The 24,120-nt window shown below is 40.7% G+C and overlaps 1 protein-coding gene across 3 annotated transcripts in view; it reads left to right on the top strand.

Moving 5' to 3' along the window:
* The window catches only part of runx1 (RUNX family transcription factor 1), a 52,703-nt gene that overhangs the window by 11,463 nt on the left and 17,120 nt on the right, over positions 1-24,120 (top strand). The window contains exons 1-3 of one of the 3 annotated variants that reach the window (XM_061978505.1): positions 5,471-5,615; positions 6,919-7,058; positions 7,129-7,239. In XM_061978505.1, coding sequence (XP_061834489.1) covers positions 5,588-5,615; positions 6,919-7,058; positions 7,129-7,239 — 279 coding nt within the window. In that variant the 5' untranslated portion in view covers positions 5,471-5,587. Of the gene's footprint in view, positions 1-5,470; positions 5,616-6,918; positions 7,059-7,128; positions 7,240-12,122; positions 12,242-24,120 lie in introns of those variants that run through there. The other 2 variants (XM_061978498.1, XM_061978510.1) reach the window with 2 other exon arrangements.

The following is a 24,120-nucleotide window of genomic DNA, read 5'->3' as shown; positions in this document are numbered from 1 at the left end:
GCCACACCGCCATTGTTGCCTCATATTAATTTGTGTAGTAGAGCAATGTGAGATTCACAATAGTACAACTTTTTGAAAGGCTCTAAGTTAACCTTGAGAACCATCTGAAAATATGTAGTTGTTAAAAATGTCTCCAAAAGACTTCCCCAACCTGTGTAAACCTACAATTCGCTTTTGTTAGATCTTCATTGAGACTCGAGGACGTTGTCATTGTTATTATTCTTTGATCCAATCATTCATGTATCCATCTTCTTCTGCTTATCCGGCGCTGGGTTGCGCGGGCAGAAGCCTAAGCAGAGAAGCCCAGACTTCCCTCTCCTCGGCTATTTTGTCAAGCTCCTCCCGGGGGATCCCAAACCGTTCTCAGGCCAGATGGGTCTTCCCCGTGGTCTCCTACCGGCCGGACGTACCTTGAATAACTCCCTAGGGAGGCGTCCGGGGGACATCCTAACCAGATACCTGAGCTACTTCATCTGGCTCCTCTCGATGTGGAGGAGTAATGACTTTACTCTGAGCTCCTCTGAATGACAGAGCTTCTCACCCTATCTCTAGGGGAGAGAAAGACCGGCCAGCCTACGGAGAAAACTTGTTTCGGCCTGTGATAGTAAAATCATAACCTTTACACGGTCAAATACATTTGTCAACTGCTGTCGATGACAATCACTAAATATAACAGTAATAACAATTAGATCACTGGAAAGCACAAAACCATTAGTTCATTTTGAGTGTCCAAATAGTACAAGATTTCTGGAAGTTTAAAAATAGCATTGAAAATCCTGTTACTGCACAACAACTTCAGTGTGAAAGGAGTTGTGTCATTGAGAAAAGCCTGTTATACAAACAATATCGCTGTAATTAAAAGATTCATGGGAATGTATGTTTTTATTTCAGCCTGTATATGTATCATTTTGACCCTGTGTGGCTAAGAGAAAATCCAAAACATTCCAAATTAATGCACCCAATTCATTCTTTTTTTTTAGATAATCAACAGATAAGACACTGAAAGCACAAAATGAATATGACATTAATGTCTTTGAACAAAGTACTGTATGTACATGGCACAGGCTCTTGTCTTTGTTTTATTATGCTGTACATGCAATTGTTTATGACACCAACAAAAATATTAATAGCACTAACATTTATTAATAATATATTAGATTTGAATTAATCATTATTTTTACATTCTGTTGAATGTATTTATTTGTTCACTCATCGATAATATCTTTGTATATTCTAATCCAATGTTTATTATTAAGTATTATTTGTTTCCATATTTATTCTTCTTTCGTCATTTTTTTCCACTTCATCTATCCATTTTTCCTACTCCTTTTCTGGCATTTTTATTAAGTGTGTTGGAAATAATGATTGTTGTTGTTTTTTCCAATAGACTAATAACTAATGTGTTTTAGTAATTGTGCAATATGTATCAAAAGTGACTGACATCAATAAATAAAGGAAAAGTAAATCAAGAGAGTAAAATATAAATATTTCTCTCTGTGGGTCAGTCAAGAAAAGAGGCGTTTACATTTTTTATCATTCCCCCTTTGGCCACAGGACCTTGGAAGGCAGACTGGCGTTTTCTTAAAACTCTTTCGACAGCAGCTTTAAGGCGATTAAATGTTGATTGAACTCAAAGCATTCAGACTCAGGCCCAAATACAGTATACACCATTTAAGAGACAGTGTGTGAAAAAACATTTTTTTTCATCTTATTATCCTCTCACATAGCACACGATACTTCTAAATGGAAACAAATATAGCTAATAAAGATTTGACTGAATTGTATTTAATAAAATAATAATTTTTGCAATATACAAGTTACAGTATAAATTATAATTATTCAGATAGATCAGGCATGTACAATGTGCTAAAAATACAATTACAGAAAAATGAAAATAGGAGAAAATGTAAAAATTAGTAATGTAACTAAAACATTTTGAAATAGTAATGCTGATTACTTAAAGCTGGCATGCACGCTGTTTATTCATTAACCTATGTACAAACCCCGTTTCCATATGAGTTGGGAAATTATGTTAGATGTAAATATAAACTGAATACAATGATTTGCAAATCATTTTCAACTCAATTTTCAATTCAGTTGAATATGCTACAAAGACAACATATTTGATGTTCAAACTGATAAACATTTTTTGTTTTGCAAATAATCATTAACTTTAGAATTTGATGCCAGCAACACGTGACAAAGAAGTTGGGAAAGGTGGCAATAAATACTGACAAAGTTGAGGAATGCTCATCAAACACTTATTTGGAACATTCCACAGGTGGGTGCCATGATTGGGTATAAAAGTAGATTCCATGAAATGCTCAGTCATTCACAAACAAGGATGGGGCGAGGGTCACCACTTTGTCAACAAATGCGTGAGAAAATTGTTGAACAGTTTAAGAAAAACTTTTCTCAACCAGCTATTGCAAGGAAATTAGGGATTTCACCATCTACGGTCCGTAATATCATCAAAGGGTTCAAAGAATCTGGAGAAATCACTGAACGTAAGCAGCTAAGTCCATGATCTTGGATCCCTCAGGCTGTACTGCATCAACAAGCGACATCAGTGTGTAAAGGATATCACCACATAGGCTCAGGAACACTTCAGAAACCCACGGTCAGTAACTACAGTTGGTCGCTACATCTGTAAGTGCAAGTTAAAACTCTCCTATGCAAGGCGAAAACCGTTTATCAACAACACCCAGTAACGCCGTCGGCTTCGCTGGGCCTGAGCTCATCTAAGATGGACTGATACAAAGTGGAAAAGTGTTCTGTGGTCTGACGAGTCCACATTTCAAATTGTTTTTGGAAACTGTGGACGTCGTGTCCTCCGGACCAAAGAGGAAAAGAACCATCCGGATTGTTATAGGCGCAAAGTTGAAAAGCCAGCATCTGTGATGGTATGGGGGTGTATTAGTGCCCAACACATGGGTAACTTACACATCTGTGAAGGCGCCATTAATGCTGAAAGGTACATACAGGTTTTGGAGCAACATATGTTGCCATCCAAGCAACGTTACCATGCACGCCCCTGCTTATTTCAGCAAGACAATGCCAAGCCACGTGTTACATCAACGTGGCTTCATAGTAAAAGAGTGCGGGTACTAGACTGGCCTGCCTGTAGTCCAGACCTGTCTCCCATTGAAATTGTGTGGCGCATTATGAATTCTAAAATACCACAACTTAAGCTGTACATCAAGCAAGAATGGGAAAGAATTCCACCTGAGAAGCTTAAAAAATGTGTCTCCTCAGTTCCCAAACGTTTACTGAGTGTTGTTAAAAGAAAAGGCCATGTAACACAGTGGTGAACATGCCCTTTCCCAACTACTTTGGCACGTGTTGCAGCCATGAAATTCTAAGTTAATTATTATTTGCAAAAAAAAAATAAAGTTTATGAGTTTGAACATCAAATATCTTGTCTTTGTAGTGCATTCAATTGAATATGGGTTGAAAATGATTTGCAAATCATTGTATTCCGTTTATATTTACATCTAACACAATTTCCCAACTCATATGGAAACGGGGTTTGTATGACTTCTGAGCACAGCGGATAGCTTTTAGCTATTTTAAAAGAGATGTTTCTACATTTTTCAGCTACTCACCATAATTAGCCATAATCTAATAATCATACTGTATAGTATCTTATTTAGAAACATATCTAGCTATTTGAAACACATTTTAAACACCATAATATGTGACTAAACTATGTTTCAACTTGTACTGAACAGATCATTGTCACTGTAACTGACCAACATCATCCTTTATTCACATTTATCAGTCCAAATGGGTCCATAGAAGCAAGAAGCGTATTAAAACGTTTTGAAAAAGCCAAGCATAGGAAATATTTAGGTGTGGTTATGATGGGACAGCCAGGATATTGCTTTCCCAAAATGGCAGTGTCATATGAGCTAACTCATTTCCAAAAGCAGTATATGTTTTGAGTTGAGTTGAGTTGAGTTGAGTTGAGTTGAGTTGAGTTTGAGTTTATTTGGAACATGCAAGCATACAACATGATGCATCACAATTTCCAGGTTTTCTTTTCAACATGTTCGAAAAGGAGTAGGGAGAAGCAGAGCTTATTTAATTCTACCCCTTTTCTTTTACATAACAGTTGCTAAAACTTTTGTTCACTTCCTGTTTTCAATTTATTCACAATATACTCCATAAGTAATCACAATAAAAATAAATAAATACATAATAATTGGTGAAGTAAGCCATATTTCATATGATGAGATAAGTAAGATTATTTTGAGAATGAAAGAATGGATGGATGGAAAAAAATTCAGAATGTTTATCATGGTTCTTCTTCTTTGTACTTTGTAAACACTTTAAGTTTGAAGAGTTTCTTGAAGTGGATCATATTAGTACATTGTTGGATTGCTTTGCTTAATCCATTCCATAATTTAATTCCACATACAGATATACTGAAGGTCTTAAGTGTTGTACGTGCATACAAATGTTTTAAATTACATTTTTCTCTAAGATTATATTTCTCCTCTTTTGTTGAGAAGAATTGTTGTATATTCTTGGGCAGCAGATTATAGTTTGCTTTGTGTATCATTTTAGCTGTTTGCAAATTAGTGTTAGTGTTAAAGTTAATTTTAAAGTCATTTAACAATTTCAACTTTAATAGGGTGTCAAATATTACAAATGAAACTGTTCTACACTGAATTCATAGTAAACAGTCTTAGAAACTGTGGCTAAATGTGAATAAATGCTAAAATAATTCTAATAATTGAGTATATGTTATTCTATGTGTTTGATATTTGCGGTATCAAGTTGATTCGGGGTTGATAATTCCAACATAAGTATGTATAAAATACATTTTAAAAAGAAAAAGTAGTTTAATCTTAATTGTAGTTAAACATGTAATTAAACACATAGTTTCGATCCTTTACTGACCCCTATGGGCTGTCGCGGGTACTCACTGCATGATCGCAACTAACTTCCAGTCAACAAGCGTGACATTTTCATCATATTTTACCCGTATTTCATTTTATAGAATGCACAGGTGTGCAGTACAGAGGAATATAGTCAAGTAAAACGTGTTTGTACCGTTTTCGCTTTAAGAACGATGTTGTGTTTTTATGCAAGAAAACACAACTTCCTCAACTTCACCTTGCCTCCCGCACGGATCGAAACGTGATTGGCCGGTTTTCCCCGCCCCCATTCTGTCAAACGGCCAATCCCCTTGCCGCGTCGTTGCCGGCAGCCAATCAGCGTGCAGTATTTACTGTAAGTGCGCGCACTTGCCCGGATGAGACGCAAAGGTGGGGTGTGCCAGTAAAGGCGAGCGGCTGCCAGTCGGAATTGTTCATTAAACGGAAACACACGAGTGATGTTTTAATACTTTTTTTTATACTTACCGTCCTCGGCTGATGTTAGCATGTTGCTACGCTTTGAGGACAAGTATCACTCAGAAGACGTTTTGATTGCATGTGGAAGAAAACAACTAAACTAACAGAAGTCTTGGAAGTCTACTATTGCTGGGTTTTTGTTTTTTTGTTTTTGTTTTTGTTTTTTACTGAAGAAGGTGCATATATAACAGGAATTTATAAAGACGTGGATTCGACAAGCTGCACAAATGGTCTTTCTGTGGGACTCCAAATACGGTACATCATCATTATCAACATCCTTATCCTTTTTTTTTTTTATATTGATTAATTTGTCATAACAAAGCTTTATTGTGAGTCGTTTTAAATTATTTATATGCACATGATTAACTGAACAAAGAAATTACAAAGCATACAGCAGTCGGCTTTATTGAACTACCAAACCTAATACTGTGCATTGTCTATTTCCCTCTCCTGGAGCGTAATATGTATGACAATGCGGTGCATTTGTACACAATATGCGAAAAGTTAACACACAACAAGAAACTGCAATTGTCGTAAGGCCTAAATGCTAAACATATATATATATATATATATATATAACTTTTTATTTTGTGAAAAGTGTGTGTGTGTGTGTGTGTGTGTGTGTGTGTGTGTGTGTGTGTGTGTGTGTGTGTGTGTGTGTGTGTGTGTGTGTGTGCCGTTGCCCCTATGTCTGGACCTCTACACACACATTCTAACAACACAAATAAGTAATTTAGTAATCAATACAAAAAACAAATAGATTAAATAAAAAAAAGCCTTGGTATTTACTTTTTATTCATATCATGTATTTTGATAGTGAAGTTAAGTGAATTATATTTACATAGTGCTTTTTCTCAAGAGGAAAAAACAAAACAAAAGAACATCTTATTTAAATGTGGTGACACTGTGAGGAAGGTGGGTGAAGTGTCCAGTCCATACACACAACGTTAGTGACTGTTGGATGCCGGATTCGAACCAGCAACTCCCATGTTTCCTGGCAGACTGCGCTCTACCATGTGAGCCACGCCACCATAGAAAACATCAACTTTTTGTGTTCTTTTATATTTAATGACAACATTTAAACTTCGGTATTAGCTGTTAATCCTCTGCTCTTACATGTCTCTTCACTCTAAATAACAGTCCAGTACAGTACACAGCGACTTAAACAATAATAAATAAATGAATGAGCAACACATCAAAATGGCAATCACTCAAAAATGATTACAATTATATAATGGTTAAAATGTTAAAATAAATATTACTTTGTATATACAATCGATATAAATATGATGTACAGTAAATAATATTGCAAATTAAGGTAAAATAACATTAAAAATAATACATCTATTTATACTATTCATGTATATTATATTTATTAGATATACAAATAAATCTTGAATTTGTTTCTATAATTACATATATGCATTTTCGTTGATGTGTCTAAACAGTAATGACACTGAGTTTCATGTTTGTGTGCATTCCCTTGAAATCGGAGGCTCGTAATAAATTTTGTAGCAAAGTATTTTTATCTAGTTAAAAAACAACTGTTTTCTTCTAGACCCCTCCCATGGCCGGCGCTACACTCCCCCATCCACCACCCTTGCGTCTGGGGAAAAGATAGCTGAGACCCTGGGCGCCCAAGAGGTTGAAAGTGGTGTGTCACTTGTGGGCAAGCTGCGCATGGCCAGCCATGACATGGTAGCTCAATCATGAACTCCTTTATGTGTGAATTCATTCATTTACTTATTGAATGATTTCTTTTTTGCAGGTGGTCTCAGATCACACGGGAGAGTTGGTGAAGACGGACAGTCCTAACTTCTTGTGCTCGGTGTTGCCAACACACTGGCGGTGCAACAAAACCCTGCCCATTGCGTTTAAGGTCAGGAGGAGTTTTGAAAAAATCTATATTTTGATAATATGCTGCTTGTGATAAGACCATGACAAACTTGGATAGCCTCCTTTAGTGGTCTAACACCAGAATGGAAGGCACCATTATATGGTAAGGATGTAACGGTATATCATAATCCCAGTTTGGTGCGAACCTCGGCAAGGTTGGGTTCTTTTTGACACTTGAGCAGTTAAACGATTCATGTCCTTACTTTTAATGAATACAGTGTGGGAATTACAAGACACGTCAATACATCAAGTGGTTAACTCAGTTTTTATGCGTACCACTTTTTGTAGGATTTGGTTATTAACAAACATTTTCACCAACATTTCTTTACTCGACTATTGCGTGGTCAAACAAGCCCGTTTTCTTGCGTATCTTTTTACACAATAGTGCCAAAAACAAAGAATCTGATGATTCAGTCATTGTGATTTTTTATTGAGTACGACTGCAAAGGCCAAAGGCCAAAGAAAGTTGCGAGTGCCAGCACTTTTTATACAGAAGGTGAGAAACTTTATTGTATGTAAGAAATAATTTAGAGTTAAGTCTTCGGTACTCAATGAAGGTACATTAAAAGTGATGTTAAATGTTAATTTGTGAATTGTATTATAAATTTATATGTACTTCACATTGTTTTCTGCATGTCAAATTATAAATGTTCTTTATAAAGTGTATTTCGTGTTCGTATATGGCATCGCGGATGGCTGCCATGGTACTGTGCTCTTTTGTAGTTTTTCTTTGTTTCTTGCATTGAACAAAGAGAGCACAGTCTAACAAGTCAAAGTCCCCATGTGTTAAACATACCTGATTCTGATTCTGATATTTGTGGGTGTCTATGGACTGGACTCTCACTATTATGTTAGATCCACTATGGACTGGACTTTCACTAATATGTTAAATCCACTATGGACTGGACTTTCACAATACTATGTCAGACCCACTCGACATCCATTGCTTTCGGTCTCCCCTAGAGGGGCGGGGGGTTACCCACATATGCGGTCCTCTCCAAGGTTTCTCATAGTCATTCACATCGACGTCCCACTGGGGTGAGTTTTTCCTTGCCCTTTTGTGGGCTCTGTACCGAGGATGTCGTTGTGGCTTGTGCAGCCCTTTGAGACACTTGTGATTTAGGGCTGCATAAATAAACATTGATTGATTGATTGATTGACTTATTGGATTTACAGTATTTCTTACGAGAAAATTGTATTTGGTTTTTGTACGATTGTGTTTTCGTCTGACCTTCTGGAACGGATTACTGACAGAAATCAAGGAAGTAATTTATATTCAAGCAAGCATTCCCACTAACATTCACACCTATGGACAATTTGTAGTCTGCTCTAACATGACATTTGGTTTTTTGAAGTACAAAACCCAAAAACCAGTGAAGTTGGCACGTTGTGTAATTTGTGAATAAAAACAGAATACAATGATTTGCAAGTCCTTTTCAACTTATAGTCAATTGAATAGACTGCAAAGACAAGATATTTAATCTTCAAACTGAGAAACTATTTTTTTTTTTTGCAAATAATCAGTAAGTTACAATTTAATGGCAGCAACACATTGCAAAAATGTTGGCAGAGGGTATTTTTACCACTGTGTTACATGGCCCTTCCTTTTAACAACCCTCAGTAAACGTTTGGGAAATGAGGAGACCAATTTTTGAAGCTTTTCAGGCGGAATTCTTTCCCATTCTTGCTTAATGTACAGCTTAAGTTGTTCAACAGTCCGGGGGTCTCTGTTGTCGTATTTTAGGCTTCATAATGCGCCACACATTTTCAATGGGAGACAGGTCTGGACTACAGGCAGGCCAGTCTAGAACCCGCACTCTTTTACTATAAAGCCACGCTGTTATAACACATGGCTTGGCATTGTCTTGCTGAAATAAGCAGGGGCGTCCATGATAACGTTGCTTGGTTGGCAACATATGTTGCTCCAAAACCTGTATGTACCTCTCAGCATTAATGGTGCCTTCACAGATGTGTAAGTTACCCATGTCTTGGGCATTAATACACCCCCATACCATCACAGATGCTGGCTTTTGAAGTTTGCACCTATAACAATCCGGATGGTTCTTTTCTTCTTTGTTCAGAGGACACGACGTCCACAGTGTACCTCTATTTATCACATGCAGAGGAGTGATTAAATTTTTTATTTATTTTTTTAATCATGACTCATAGTGCTACAGTAATTTTTTTATACAGTAAATTATTTTGACCCTGTGGACAAATTAAGGGTCTTTTTGTTTTCACTATGAACGTAACTGTGGAGGAGCAATCGCAAGAGACTACGCTGCGTGTGTACATTAGTGCACTATTTGTCCTCTCCGTGTCCTTCCCCACCCACGCACACATGCACCGAAACACTTGCAGTTCATGAGGCCGCTGGGGTAAAAAATAAGACGATGATTTAACTTTGCTACGTTATCAGACAAAGATTATATTTGAAGAAAGACGTCTCACACGTTTACATTTCAGTGTGTGTGGGGTTAATTCCCTATTAAGGGTGTTCATGTCTTTCCTGCACTTTGAGGCAAAAATGCATTTGAGGAAAAAGCGGCTTTTAGCCACACAACTGATTGATTTAGTGAGTTTGATGCATTAGCTGCTGCTCATGCTCCCCAACATGCCTATGCACATGTACTGTGTGTGTGTGTGTGTGTGTGTGTGTGTGTGTGTGTGTGTGTGTGTGTGTGTGTGTGTGTGTGTGTGTGTGTGTGTGTGTGTGTGTGTGTGTGTGTGTGTGTGTGTGTGTGTGTGTTCGTGTGGCGCATTATATATCATTATGGAGTGCCACTTGCCTCTTTGTATAATGGATGCTTATATTGTGTCACACAGTCTGTGATGGGAAATTAGAAGAAGGATTCTTTCAGTCAATCATCTGACTCTAAAACAGTGGCATTATTATTATTATTTTTTTTATAAGCAGACTAACAAAGCTTTGTCCAAATTTACTTTTGTAATGATGTTTTCTTTTAATAAATTATTTACTTGGATAAGCAAAAGAAATGTGATGGATAAATACTTCACAGTTCATTATTCACAGTAGTTTATACAAATCAGGCTGATGACATCGATGAGTGGTACAGTATGCTTCTACACTGATACCATGTAAATAAACAAACAATATTAGGTCATATTTCTTTTACTAAAGTGTAAGTAACTAAAATACAAAACGATAAGATACACAACAATTTGATTTCAAAACAAAATGTACCAAATTTTACATAAAAACTCAGGCATTTGTCCACAGTGTCAAACTGTGAGAAAATCGTCCCTTCAGTAAATGATGAATTCATAAAAGTCAGGCGAATCCTAATGGTCCATTTTCAGCCTTAAATACCAATATGTACATTAAAAAAATGTTGGTGTTTATCTCACGGCGACAACACGAACACTCTGATTTAGCATCAGCCTGTTAGCATTAAGATTAAGGCTAATATCTACACAAATAGCGTGTCATTGACTAAATAAATGGTCAAATGTATAGAGATTCCACTCACTACAGCTTACGGTCACAGGACATCTTTAGCATGTTCATTCCGAGAGGCAATGCAAATCTTGGGAAAAAAAACAATTCAGATATGCTGGCCCCTGATCTTGTGATGGTTTACAGAAGGATCTGAGGTTACCTGATCTGATCACTTTGAGGGCATTTCAGTCCATTTCAAAGGATTGAGAAACCAGTTTTATCGGGCATTGTACTTGGTCTTAAATGTATTTTTACCGAAACATTTGATATTTTTTGCGTCTGCTTCGCAATAACAAGGTCCTGTGTTCAATACCCGGGCTCGGGGTCTTTCTGTGTGGAGTTTGCATGTTCTCCCCATGACTGTGTGGGTTCCCTCCGGGTACTCCGGCTTCCTCCAAAGACATGCACCTGGGGATAGGTTGATTGGCAACACTAAATTGGCCCTAGTGTGTGAATGTGAGTGTGAATGTTGTCTGTCTATCTGTGTTGGCCCTGCGATGAGATGGCGACTTGTCCAGGGTGATGCCCGCCTTCCGCCCGAATGCAGCTGTGTTAGGCTCCAGCCACCCCCGCAACCCCGGGAGGAACAAGCGGTAGAAAATGGATGGATGGATGTTGTTTTTATGTTAATGTTGTAAGTAATTTAAACTCATAACTGTAGTGTTTGACTGCTGCTATTTTTGTTGTTATATGTATTTCTGTAACTTTCTTTTGCTACAAGTCACTGTGAGAAAACAGGTTTTAATCTCATTTAGTTTTACCTGGTTAAATAAAGGATATTGATACATTGATTGAAAGCGCTTTAACACTATTACCACATTTATCTATTGATGATGCAACAGCAGGAAAAACTAGGGGTTCAGTGTTCCTTACTCATGGATATTTCAACATCAAATGCGCAACTTTCAGGTTGGGAGATAACCTCTCTACCTCCTGAGCCATGCTGCTCCATGAATACGTCTACAGCATGTAAAAAACTAAACACTTTACTGCCTCCTCTGTTTCACATTTACCTTCGCCGAATCCCAGTAAGCAGCTTGAGTCGCCGCTTCAAGTCCGGCTGAATACTGAATATTCCTCTGTAAATACGTTTCAAAACAGTCCGTCCACTTCTGGTAGCTTCCTCTATCTCAAGGGTGGGCAACCCGCGGCTCTAGAGCCGCATGCGGCTCTTTAGCGCCGCCCTAGTGGCTCTCTGGAGCTTTTTCAAAAATGTATGAAAAATGGAAAAAGTTGAGGGGAAAAAAATATATTTTTTTGTTTTAATATGGTTTCTGTAGGAGGACAAACATGACACAAACCTCCCTAATTGTTATAAAGCACACTGTTTATATTAAACATGCTTCACCGATTCGAGTATTTGGCGAGGGCCGTTTTGTCCTACTAATTTTGGCAGTCCTTGAACTCACCTTAGTTTGTTTACATGTATAACTTTTTGCGACTTTCTAGGACGTGTTTTATGCCACTTATTTTTCTGTCTCATTTTGTCCACCAAACTTTTAACGTTGTGCATGAAGCCACAAAGGTGAGTTTTGTTGATCTTATTGACTTGTGTGGAGTGCTAATCAGACATATTTGGTCACTGCATGACTGCGAGCTAATCGATGCTAACATGCTATTTAGGCTAGCTATATGTACATATTGCATAATTATGCTTCATTTGTAGCTATATTTGAGCTCATTTAGTTTCCTTTAAGTCATATTAATTCAATTTAGATCTCATGACACACTATCTGTATGTAATATGGCTTTTAATTTTTTGCGGCTCCAGACAGATTTGTTTTTGTATTTTTGGTCCAATAAGGCTCTTTCAACATTTTGGGTTGCCGACCCCTGCTCTATCTAAATGAAGTTTGTAAAAAACACTACAGCAGAGGAAAACCACTGCAAAGTAGTTCCACTAACAGCATTCTTTAGCACACAGATGCCACCCAAAAGTTCCTGCAAGTCGAGAGTTCCTCTCATTGTTCTTTCTCTTCGTAGTCAAGTATGTTGTAATACAAAATAAACAAAAAATGATGAATAAACATGTCCTGCATACTCTAATTGCGGCTGAAATGTCAAATATAAAGTTTTAGGAATGCCCCAACTATGATCAGTCAGTCAGGGTTTGAGAGCACAGCTCGCCTCTGAAAAGTTCCTTAGGAACTTTCTAAAGTACCCCTCAGGGTATCTGGTGGAACTTTATTTACCCAGGTAGTTTTTGGTGGAAATATAGGGGGGGTATTTCATTTACCAGGGTAAATTATGAAGTTCCTGTAAAAGGTCCTGCAAGGGAAAAGTACCTTATTACATTTTTACATGCAACTGTCCCCACTCCCCAGCCATGATCACAACTGCAACAGCTGTTGCCTTCACAGGCCAGATTTTCTATATATATTCCTTTAAACCTTGGCACAGTATTTCTAAAGCTTTTCCTTGTCCTTTTTCTGAATGTTGCTATCACTCAGAATTGCAACATCAATCACCACTCTGTCTTCTGATGTTTATCCACAATGTTAGACTGGTTGGCCGTCACCCTTTTACCACTTTGGATCTGGATGTCCAACAGGATCTTAGCGCTGGTATTTTTTAATACCTTTTGTGGTACTTACCATCTTGACGCCGGGACCTCCAGAGCATATTCAGAACAGATGATCCGGTACACTAAGGGCCTGATCTACTTAAGACTTGGTACTGCATGCAAAGCTGATCAAATAAGCTCATGCATTGAAGAATGTGTCTCTTAAATGAACAAAATAGCGAGCGCAATCCATGTATGCAGTAAAACACCATAGGTTGGAGAATTTGATCCAATTGATGTGCAGAATATGACTGTGCCAGTGATGACAGCCAATAGTACACGCAAAATTCTCATAAATGGTCAAATAGGTCTGCACCAATGTTCCCTTTAATTTTTAATGCGAAACGCAAAACTCCATGTCAGACTGGACTTGCATACTATGGCCACACCAGTAGCACACCTATCCGAAAGCTGACCTAACAAGTCAAATGTTTCATTATATTAATCAAGTAGCAACAATCATTTCCATTATATTATTTATTAATATAAGTGATTTGGCCCACTGACAATGAAAATAAGTAGTTTTCATGAGCAGTATGTTGCTGTCCGGTTGGAGGTCCTGCCATGGAAGTATTTGAGACATGTACCCCCTTTCAGCGATTACATTTTGTACAATGGTATGTGTGCTGTAGCACAAGCATGGGATACAGCGTACAACGTTTTGTCTGTAAAATATATCATCACAGAGTTTTTATTAGCATTTATGTCATTTAGTGACTACCTTTCATGATTAAAGGGGAACATTATCACAATTTCAGAATGGTTAAAACCATTAAAAATCAGTTCCCAGTGGCTTATTATATTTTTCGAATTTTTTTTCAAAATTTTACCCATCACGCAATATCCCTAAAAAAAGCTTCAAAGTGCCTGATTTTAACCACCCGTCCATTTTCCTGTGATGTCACATAGTGAAGCCAACACAAACAAACATGGCGGAAAGAACAGCAAGCTATAGCGACATTAGCTCGGATTCAGACTCGGATTTCAGCGGCTTAAGCGATTCAACAGATTACGAATGTATTGAAACGGATGGTTGTAGTGTGGAGGCAGGTAGTGAAAACGAAATTGAAGAAGAAACTGAAGCTATTGAGCCATATCGGTTTGAACCGTATGCAAGCGAAACCGACGAAAACGACACGACAGCCAGCGACACGGGAGAAAGTGAGGACGAATTCGGCGATCGCCTTCTAACCAACAATTGCTATGTGTTTGTTTGGCATTAAAGGAAACTAACAACTATGAACTAGGTTTACAGCATATGAAATACATTTGGCAACAACATGCACTTTGAGAGTGCAGACAGCCCAATTTTCATCAATTAATATATTCTGGAGACATACTCTCATCCGCGCTCTTTTCCTGAAAGCTGAGCTGTCCAGTTTTGTAGTTGATGTCAGCAGGCCAGGGAAGCTAGGGTCGATAGGGGGTTTAGCTTGCTCGTCTGCGTGAACAAACTGCCGCCATTGCTTGCCATGCTACCGAGGTCCTTTGTCGCTGAATTGCTCACACACTCCGGCAGATTCAATGGGGGTCTGGCGGCAGATTTCTTTGACTTTATCGTTGAAAATGCATCTGCTTTGAGTGTCGCAGGATATCCACACATTCTTGCCATCTCTGTCGTAGCATAGCTTTCGTCGGTAAAGTGTGCGGAACAAACGTCCAATTTCTTGCTACTTTCGCATCTTTGGGCCACTGGTGCAACTTGAATCCGTCCCTGTTCGTGTTGTTACACCCTCCGACAACACATCGACGAGGCATGATGTCTCCAAGGTACGGAAAAATGTCGAGAAAACGGAAAATAACAGAGCTGATTTGACTCGGTGTTTGAGAAAATGGCGGATTGCTTTCCGATGTGACGCCACGTTGTGACATCATCGCTCCGAGAGCGAATATTAGAAAGGCGTTTAATTCGCCAAAATTCACCCATTTAGAGTTCGGAAATCGGTTAAAAAAATATATGGTCTTTTTTCTGCAACATCAAGGTATATATTGACGCTTACATAGGTCTGGTGATAATCCATCCATCCATCCATCTTCTTCCGCTTATCCGAGGTCGGGTCGCGGGGGCAGCAGCCTAAGCAGGGAAGCCCAGACTTCCCTCTCCCCAGCCACTTCGTCCAGCTCTTCCTGTGGGACCCCGAGGCGTTCCCAGGCCAGCCGGGAGACATAGTCTTCCCAACGTGTCCTGGGTCTTCCCCGCGGCCTCCTACCGGTCGGACGTGCCCTAAACACCTCCCTAGGGAGGCGTTCGGGTGGCATCCTGACCAGATGCCTGAACCACCTCATCTGGCTCCTCTCGATGTGGAGGAGCAGCGGCTTTACTTTGAGCTCCTCCCGGATGGCAGAGCTTCTCACCCTATCTCTAAGGGAGAGCCCCGCCACCCGGCGGAGGAAACTCATTTCGGCCGCTTGTACCCGTGATCTTGTCCTTTCGGTCATAACCCAAAGCTCATGACCATAGGTGAGGATGGGAACGTAGATCGACCGGTAAATTGAGAGCTTTGCCTTCCGGCTCAGCTCCTTCTTCACCACAACGGATCGATACAGCGTCCGCATTACTGAAGACGCCGCACCGATCCGCCTGTCGATCTCACGATCCACTCTTCCCTCACTCGTGAACAAGACTCCGAGGTACTTGAACTCCTCCACTTGGGGCAAGATCTCCTCCCCAACCCGGAGATGGCACTCCACCCTTTTCCGGGCGAGAACCATGGACTCGGACTTGGAGGTGCTGATTCTCATCCCAGTCGCTTCACACTCAGCTGCGAACCGATCCAGTGAGAGCTGAAGATCCTGGACAGATGAAGCCATCAGGACCACATCATCTGCAAAAAGCAGAGACCTAATCCTGCAGCCACCAAACAAGATCCCCTCAACGCCATGACTGCGCCTAGAAATTCTGTCCATAAAAGTTATGAACAGAATCGGTGACAAAGAGCAGCCTTGGCGGAGTCCAACCCTCACTGGAAACGTGTCCGACTTACTACCGGCAATGCGGACCAAGCTCTGGCACTGATCATACAGGGAGCGGACTGCCACAATCAGACAGTCCGATACCCCGTACTCTCTGAGCACTCCCCACAGGACTTCCCGAGGGACACGGTCGAATGCCTTCTCCAAGTCCACAAAACACATGTAGACTGGTTGGGCAAACTCCCATGCACCCTCAAGGACCCTGCCGAGAGTATAGAGCTGGTCCACAGTTCCACGACCAGGACGAAAACCACACTGTTCCTCCTGAATCCGAGGTTTGACTATCCGGCGTAGCCTCCTCTCCAGTACACCTGAATAGACCTTACCGGGAAGGCTGAGGAGTGTGATCCCACGATAGTTAGAACACACCCTCCGGTTCCCCTTCTTAAAGAGAGGAACCACCACCCCGGTCTGCCAATCCAGTGGTACCGCCCCCGATGTCCACGCGATGCTGCAGAGTCTTGTCAACCAAGACAGCCCCACAGCATCCAGAGCCTTAAGGAACTCCGGGCGGATCTCATCTACCCCCGGGGCCTTGCCACCGAGGAGCTTTTTAACTACCTCAGCAACCTCAGCCCCAGAAATAGGAGAGCCCACCACAGACTCCCCAGGCACTGCTTCCTCATAGGAAGACGTGTCGGTGGGATTGAGGAGGTCTTCGAAGTATTCCCTCCACCGATCCACAACATCCGCAGTCGAGGTCAGCAGAACACCATCCTCGCCATACACGGTGTTGATAGTGCACTGCTTTCCCTTCCTGAGGCGGCGGATGGTGGTCCAGAATTGCTTCGAAGCCGTCCGGAAGTCGTTTTCCATGGCCTCACCGAACTCCTCCCATGTCCGAGTTTTTGCCTCTGCGACCGCTGAAGCCGCACACCGCTTGGCCTGTCGGTACTTGTCCGCTGCCTCAGGAGTGCTATGAGCCAAAAGAACCCGATAGGACTCCTTCTTCAGCTTGACGGCATCCCTCACCGCCGGTGTCCACCAACGGGTTCTAGGATTACCGCCACGACAAGCACCAACTACCTTGCGGCCACAGCTCCAATCAGCCGCCTCGACAATAGAGGCGCGGAACATGGTCCATTCGGACTCAATGTCCAGCACCTCCCTCGTGACATGTTCAAAGTTCTTCCGGTGATAATGTTCCCCTTTAATATCCATAAATGAACATTCTTAATACAAGACAGTATAGAATAAGTACACATATAATTGTGAAGTTTGGGTGTATATGTAGTGCCCGTTCGTTTGATTGAATTAGGAGTTCGCATTCGGAATGTAACTCTTTTCACTGCTTTTGCTGCTAACTAACCTGCAAAACAGCAACACGCACACATAACACGTTTGCGTGTGAACAGAATCACATTGTGTGTGATGTTAGAGTTGTCCGACTGTTTTTGTGGCGGTGGATGCATGCATCACTGGCTGAGCAGAGTGTTGTTGCTGTCAATAAGACTTATAGTTTGTTTGTTTGAAGTGACCAATTCTACTACGTATAAGTGTGGTTGCCGATGTTGTTTTGGTGTGGTTAGGGACGACAGTAATCAGTTTTGCTTAATAAAATGATTGTCAAAGCAGACCACCTCCTTCTCCTCCTTAAAACGTCTCGGCAGATGCCATTGTTTAATTTGTTGTGAACCCTTGTTGTCACCTGTCACTCACAGAGTTGCATTGCAAAACCAGCTCAGTGGCCTTGTGGTTAGAGTGTCCGCCCTGAGACTGGGAGGTTGTGAGTTCAAACCCCGGCCGAGTCATACCAAAGACTACAAAAAATGTGACCCGTTGCCTCCCTGCTTGGCACTCAGCATCAAGGGTTGGAATTGGGGGTTAAATCACCAAATGATTCCCGAGCGCGGCCACCACTGCTGCTCACTGCTGCCCTCACCTCCCAGGGGGTGAACATGGGAATGGGTCAAATGCAGAGGACAAATTTCACCACACCCACTGTGTGTGTGACAATCATTGGAACTTTAACTTAAAATAGAATAAATAACTGGTTATTTTGTTTAGAGTTTAGGTTGGATTTTGGATGTTTTTAATTTTCTGTGCGTGAGCAGTGTGCAATTAAGGGAGCATTGGTCTGCACCACTTTTGCATGCCCACTAATAATAGTCTCAAAGTTATACTTTGCACGCGCTATTTAGCGCATATCATTTAGGGTATTAGTAAATGCCTTGCTTACGAGAATCTTACATCCTGCTTTAATGTGCTGCACTGTCTCTGGGGCGTCTTACCAGCCTGTACCTGGGATCCTGTCTGATTTTGTGTATCGGGCCTGTTCTTGTGCTGCCATTATTGGTGCCTCTGGGCTGTCTTTCAGTTCAACCTATTCCAGCCACTGGTATGTTTTCCCATCTTTAATTTGAGGATGGTACATGCCATGCAGAGGCTTGTCTTCCCATGACAGCCATCTTCTTGACGTTAATCTGGAGGCCTGTTTGTTTCTCCTGCATAGTGTCTGTGACACTCACTAGTCCTTTCCACTTTGTGTATAGCCTTAGCATGCTGGAGGGAGGATGGTACCCCTCATGCATCGTAAGGAACTTTGTTGTTTTGATATTACTGGCTTGTATTTGTTCCAATGTGCAGGGTATAATGACAGCAGGGTATATGATTACTGGTAGGACATAGATAGGTGTTAATGGCCTGGATCTTATTTGTGATGTTCAGCTGACTCTATTTGGCTGTGGCTGACCTCCGAGCTGCCTTGTCATGGTTAGCATTTGCCTGAGGGATCCCAAGGTGTTTGTAGCTGTCCTATGATTTTGTTATGATACCCTTCCGTGGTTCAACGCCTTCAGTTGTGATCATCTTACCTCGTCTAGTTATCATTCGCCTAACGTATCTGTTCCGAACGACATTCTGATGTCGCTGCTGTATATTCTCGGAAGGTGATTTAAGGAGCCGATGTCACGCATGTTTCTAGGATACAACTTGATGTCATTTATGTACAGGAGGTGGCCGATTGTTGTTACACTATGGAACCAATACCTGAAGCTACTTTTGGTTATCATCTGGGTCAAGCCTAAGCAGAACAGTAGTAGGGATAGAGCATCTGCTTGGAGTATACCGTATTTGATGCTCACCTGTGCTTTGATTTGGCCTCAAGAGTTGTCTTCCACAGCCACATTGAGTTATTGACGATGGTTCTTAGCGTTCTATGGATCTTATACAGTTCCAGGACACTTCAGTATCCTTGTGTGTGGCATTGAATCGTTGGCTTTCTTGTAGTAAATCTAGGCAGTGCACAGGTTGGTGCTTCATGTCTTACAGTCATTGGCGATTGCCCTGTCAATCAATCAATCAATGTTTATTTATATAGCCCATAATCACAAGTGTCTCAAAGGGCTGCACAAGCCACAACGACATCCTCGGTACAGAGCCCACATAAGGGCAAGGAAAAACTCACCCCAGTGGGACGTCGATGTGAATGACTATGAGAAACATTGGAGAGTCAACTAGTAACTGGTGTTTGACTACCCGAGTGTTATTGCTAATGCCCTTCTGTGCTCTGCTCCTGTTTTGAGTCATATACCTACTCACTTTCGCTGCAAAGGTGCCTAATAGGAGCTTCTATGTGGGGTTGAGGCAGGTTATTGTTCAGTAGTATGATGGTTTTGTTCTGGAGCACCCGATCTTTGGTTAGCCACTCAAGGTGTGTCCCTGATGTTAGCAGCTTGTTCATTTGTGCTGCTAATCATTCATGGAGTATAGTTAGCTTCTTAGGCCAGTAGGTGTGACTCATGTCATGCCCTGGAGGTCTCCAGACCTTCACCTTCGAAACGTTTGCTTGGATATCTGCCGCTGTTATGACTACTGGGCCTTTTTCTGGGAGATTGCATTTGTAAGTCCACTAGCCAATAGGTGCTGGTGTTGCGGGCAGCGTGGCTCGGTTGTTAGAGTGGCCGTGCCAGCAACTTGAGGGTTCCAGGTTCAATCCCTGCTTCTACCGTCCTAGTCGTTATGTCCTTGGGCAAGACACTTGACCACCTGCTCCAGGAGCCACCCACACTGTTTTAAATGTAGCTTAAAAATGTAGATAATGGGTTTCACTATGTAAAGCACTTTGAGTCGCTAGAGAAAAGCGCTATATAAATATAATACACTTCACTTCACTTGTGGCAAGCCTCCTTCTTCCAGGATTGCTAAGTCTCAGACTTGGCTGGTTCTTTAGTACAGTGTTTTTCAACCTTTTTTGAGCCAAGGCCCATTTTTCTCGTTAAAAAAATGCGGAGGCACACCACCAGCAGAAATCATTTAAAAAACGAAACTCAGTTGACAGTAAAAAGCTGTCGCAATTGTTGGATATGACTTTAAACCATAACCAAGCATGCATCAATATAGCTCTTGTCTCAAAGTAGGTGTCACATCACACCCTGACTTATTTGGAGTTATTTGCTGTTTTCCTGTGTGTAGTGTTTAAGTTTTTGTCTTGCGCTCCTATTTTGGTGGCTTTTTCTCTTTATTTGATATTTTCCTGTAGCAGTTTCATGTCTTCCTTTGAGTGATATTTCCCACATCTACTTTGTTTTAGCAATCAAGAATATTTCAGTTGTTTTTATCCTTCTTTGTGGGGACATTGTTGATTGCCACGTCATGTTCGGTTGTACATTGTGGACACCGTCTTTGCTCCACAGTAAGTCTTTGCTGTCGTCCAGCATTCTGTTTTTGTTTACTTTGTAGCCAGTTCAGTTTTAGTTTCGTTCTGCATAGCCTTCCCTAAGCTCCAATGCCTTTTCTTAGGGGCACTCACCTTTTGTTTATTTTAGGTTTAAGTATTAGACACAATTTTACCTTCATAATGCCTCCTGCTGTTTCCGACATCTACAAAGCAATTAGCAGCGGCTGCCACCTACTTACTCTGCTGAGCTCCAGACAGCACCGACACTCAACAACAACACATAATTTGCAGACTACAATTACTGGTTTGCAAACAATATTTTTAACCCAAATAGGTGGAATTAGACAATCTCCCACGGCACACCAGACTGTATCTCACGGCACACTAGTGTGCCGCGGAAAAGTGGTTGAAAAACACTACTTTAGTAGACCTGAGTTGGGTTGTTTCATAAAATCATGTTTATTCTCCTGGCATCGACACGTTTGTACTTCACTTGTGTATCTCCTCAGGTGGGTAGCTAAGGCTGTAAATCTATGCTTGTTAATCTGAAGTAGCTCAGCTGTGGACATCTTGCTGTACTTCTTGGGTGGTTTGTTCTTAATGTTCACACTTTTGCTCAGCTCTGTTAGGAGGCTAACTTCTTTCCTGCTCGTCATCTTTTTTGACTGCAACCTTCTCTTCTATGAAGGTGGGTCTTGATCCCGCATACTACTCATGCTGTTCTCTCTCGGATGACAGATGCCGTGTCATATATGATCTCTGTGATGTTTAAGGGAGGGACACTTAGCAATGCTGTGTTGAAATCTCCCATTGGGGATTCTGATGGTACCTAAGCCTTGGCAAGTAAGATATTGCTGAGACCTCAGGGACAGCCTATACAAAAAACTTAAATTACATGAATAATTAAAGTTTATGATAAATAAGATTACATAAAGAAGATATTTAAATAATACTTCCCAGTGGGGTAGGGTTAAATAAACACTGCTTCTTCATGTTGTAAAGAAAAATTAATATATGTGCTGTACTGTCACACTGAAATTGTATACATGTTCGCAATTAACTTCAACCAACCAACTTGTTACGATCGGAACGCATGGCTGCGATGGTTGTGTTCCCTCCAATGCAGACAGACAAGTAAGAGCGCTGTGCTGGTAGGATTGAGATTTAATTAGTAACGGGAGGACAAAAAAATACAAAAGCTCAGACGCTAAACAAGCGGAGAGCCAAAAAACCAACAGCGAGGAATACTGTAGTGCGGAAAAAACACTAGAGCGAGTTGAAAAACCAGAACGGAACGTAAATGTCGCATATAGCGAGCATTGTGCTGGGTGAGTGAAAACTATAAAGGGGAGTGATTAACCAAAACACCTGGTGGGAATACTAATTACAAAACAAGGGCAGGTGTGGAGAATTTGTGCCCATGGAAACCAACAGTAAACGAAAGGAAAGAGAGTGCAGCCAGGAAAAAGACTAAAACATAGGAAACTACTAAACATAAATTATGCCATGACCCGGGTAATGGATAATGACACAACCAACCAAAATATTGTATGAATATGTACCTTATTATAGAAAATATATTAAAATCAGTAAATATGAACATTTTGATTTATCAATTATTCATACATGTATACAAACATATTTGAACAAATAATTTGGACAAATATATTTTTACAAAATTATTACTAATATTTTTACATCCATCCATCCATCAATATATATATATACATATATACATATATATTTATACAAATCCCGTTTCCATATGAGTTGGGAAATTATGTTAGATGTAAATATAAACGGAATACAATGATTTGCAAATCATTTTCAACCCATATTCAGTTGAATATGCTACAAAGACAACATATTTGATGTTCAAACTGATAAACTTTTTTTTTTGTTGCAAATAATCATTAACTTTAGAATTTGATGCCAGCAACAAGTGACAAAGAAGTTGAGAAAGGTGGCAATAAATACTGATAAAGTTGAGGAATGCTCATCAAACACTTATTTGGAACATCCCACAGGTGAACAGGCAAATTGGGAACAGGTGGGTGCCATGATTGGGTATAAAAGTAGATTCCATGAAATGCTCAGTCATTCACAAACAAGGATGGGGCGAGGGTCACCACTTTGTCAACAAATGCGTAAGCAAATTGCTGAACAGTTTAGAAAAATCTTTCTCAACCAGCTATTGCAAGGAATTTAGGGATTTCACCATCTACGGTCCGTAATATCATCAAAGGGTTCAAAGAATCTGGAGAAATCACTGCACGTAAGCAGCTAAGCCTGTGACCTTCGATCCCTCAGGCTATACTGCATCAACAAGCGAGATCAGTGTGTAAAGGATATCACCACATGAGCTCAGGAACACTTCAGAAACCCACTGTCAGTAACTACAGTTGGTCGCTACATCTGTAAGTGCAAGTTAAAACTCTCCTATGCAAGGCAAAAACTGTTTATCAACAACACCCAGAAACGCCGTCGGCTTCGCTGGGCCTGAGCTCATCTAAGATGGACTGATGCAAAGTGGAAAAGTGTTCTGTGGTCTGACGAGTCCACATTTCAAATTGTTTTTGGAAACTGTGGACGTCGTGTCCTCCGGACCAAAGAGGAAAAGAACCACCCGAATTGTTATAGGCGCAAAGTTGAAAAGCCAGCATCTGTGATGGTATGGGGGTGTATTAGTGCCCAACACATGGGTAACTTACACATCTGTGAAGGCGCCATTAATGCTGAAAGATACATACAGGTTTTGGAGCAACATATGTTGCCATCCAAGCAACGTTACCATGGACGCCCCTGCTTATTTCAGCAAGACGATGCCAAGCCACGTGTTACATCAACGTGGCTTCATAGTAAAAAAGTGCGGGTACTAGACTGGCCTGCCTGTAGTCCAGACCTGTCTCCCATTGAAAATGTGTGGCGCATTATGAAGCCTAAAATACCACAATGGAGACCCCCGGACTGTTGAACAACTTAAGCTGTACATCAAGCAAGAATGGGAAAGAATTCCACCTGAGAAGCTTAAAAAATGTGTCTCCTCAGTTCCCAAACGTTTACTGAGTGTTGTTAAAAGGAAAGGCCATGTAGCACAGTGGTGAACATGCCCTTTCCCAACTACTTTGGAACGTGTTGCAGCCATGAAATTCTAAGTTAATTATTATTTGCAAAAAAAAATAAAGTTTATGAGTTTGAACGTCAAATATCTTGTCCTTGTAGTGCATTTAATTGAAACACAACTTCCCAA

The sequence above is a fragment of the Nerophis lumbriciformis genome, linkage group LG01, assembly GCF_033978685.3.
Source record: "Nerophis lumbriciformis linkage group LG01, RoL_Nlum_v2.1, whole genome shotgun sequence".
In the NCBI taxonomy this organism is placed as follows: domain Eukaryota; kingdom Metazoa; phylum Chordata; class Actinopteri; order Syngnathiformes; family Syngnathidae; genus Nerophis; species Nerophis lumbriciformis.
This window is presented reverse-complemented; position numbering and strand designations above follow the sequence as displayed.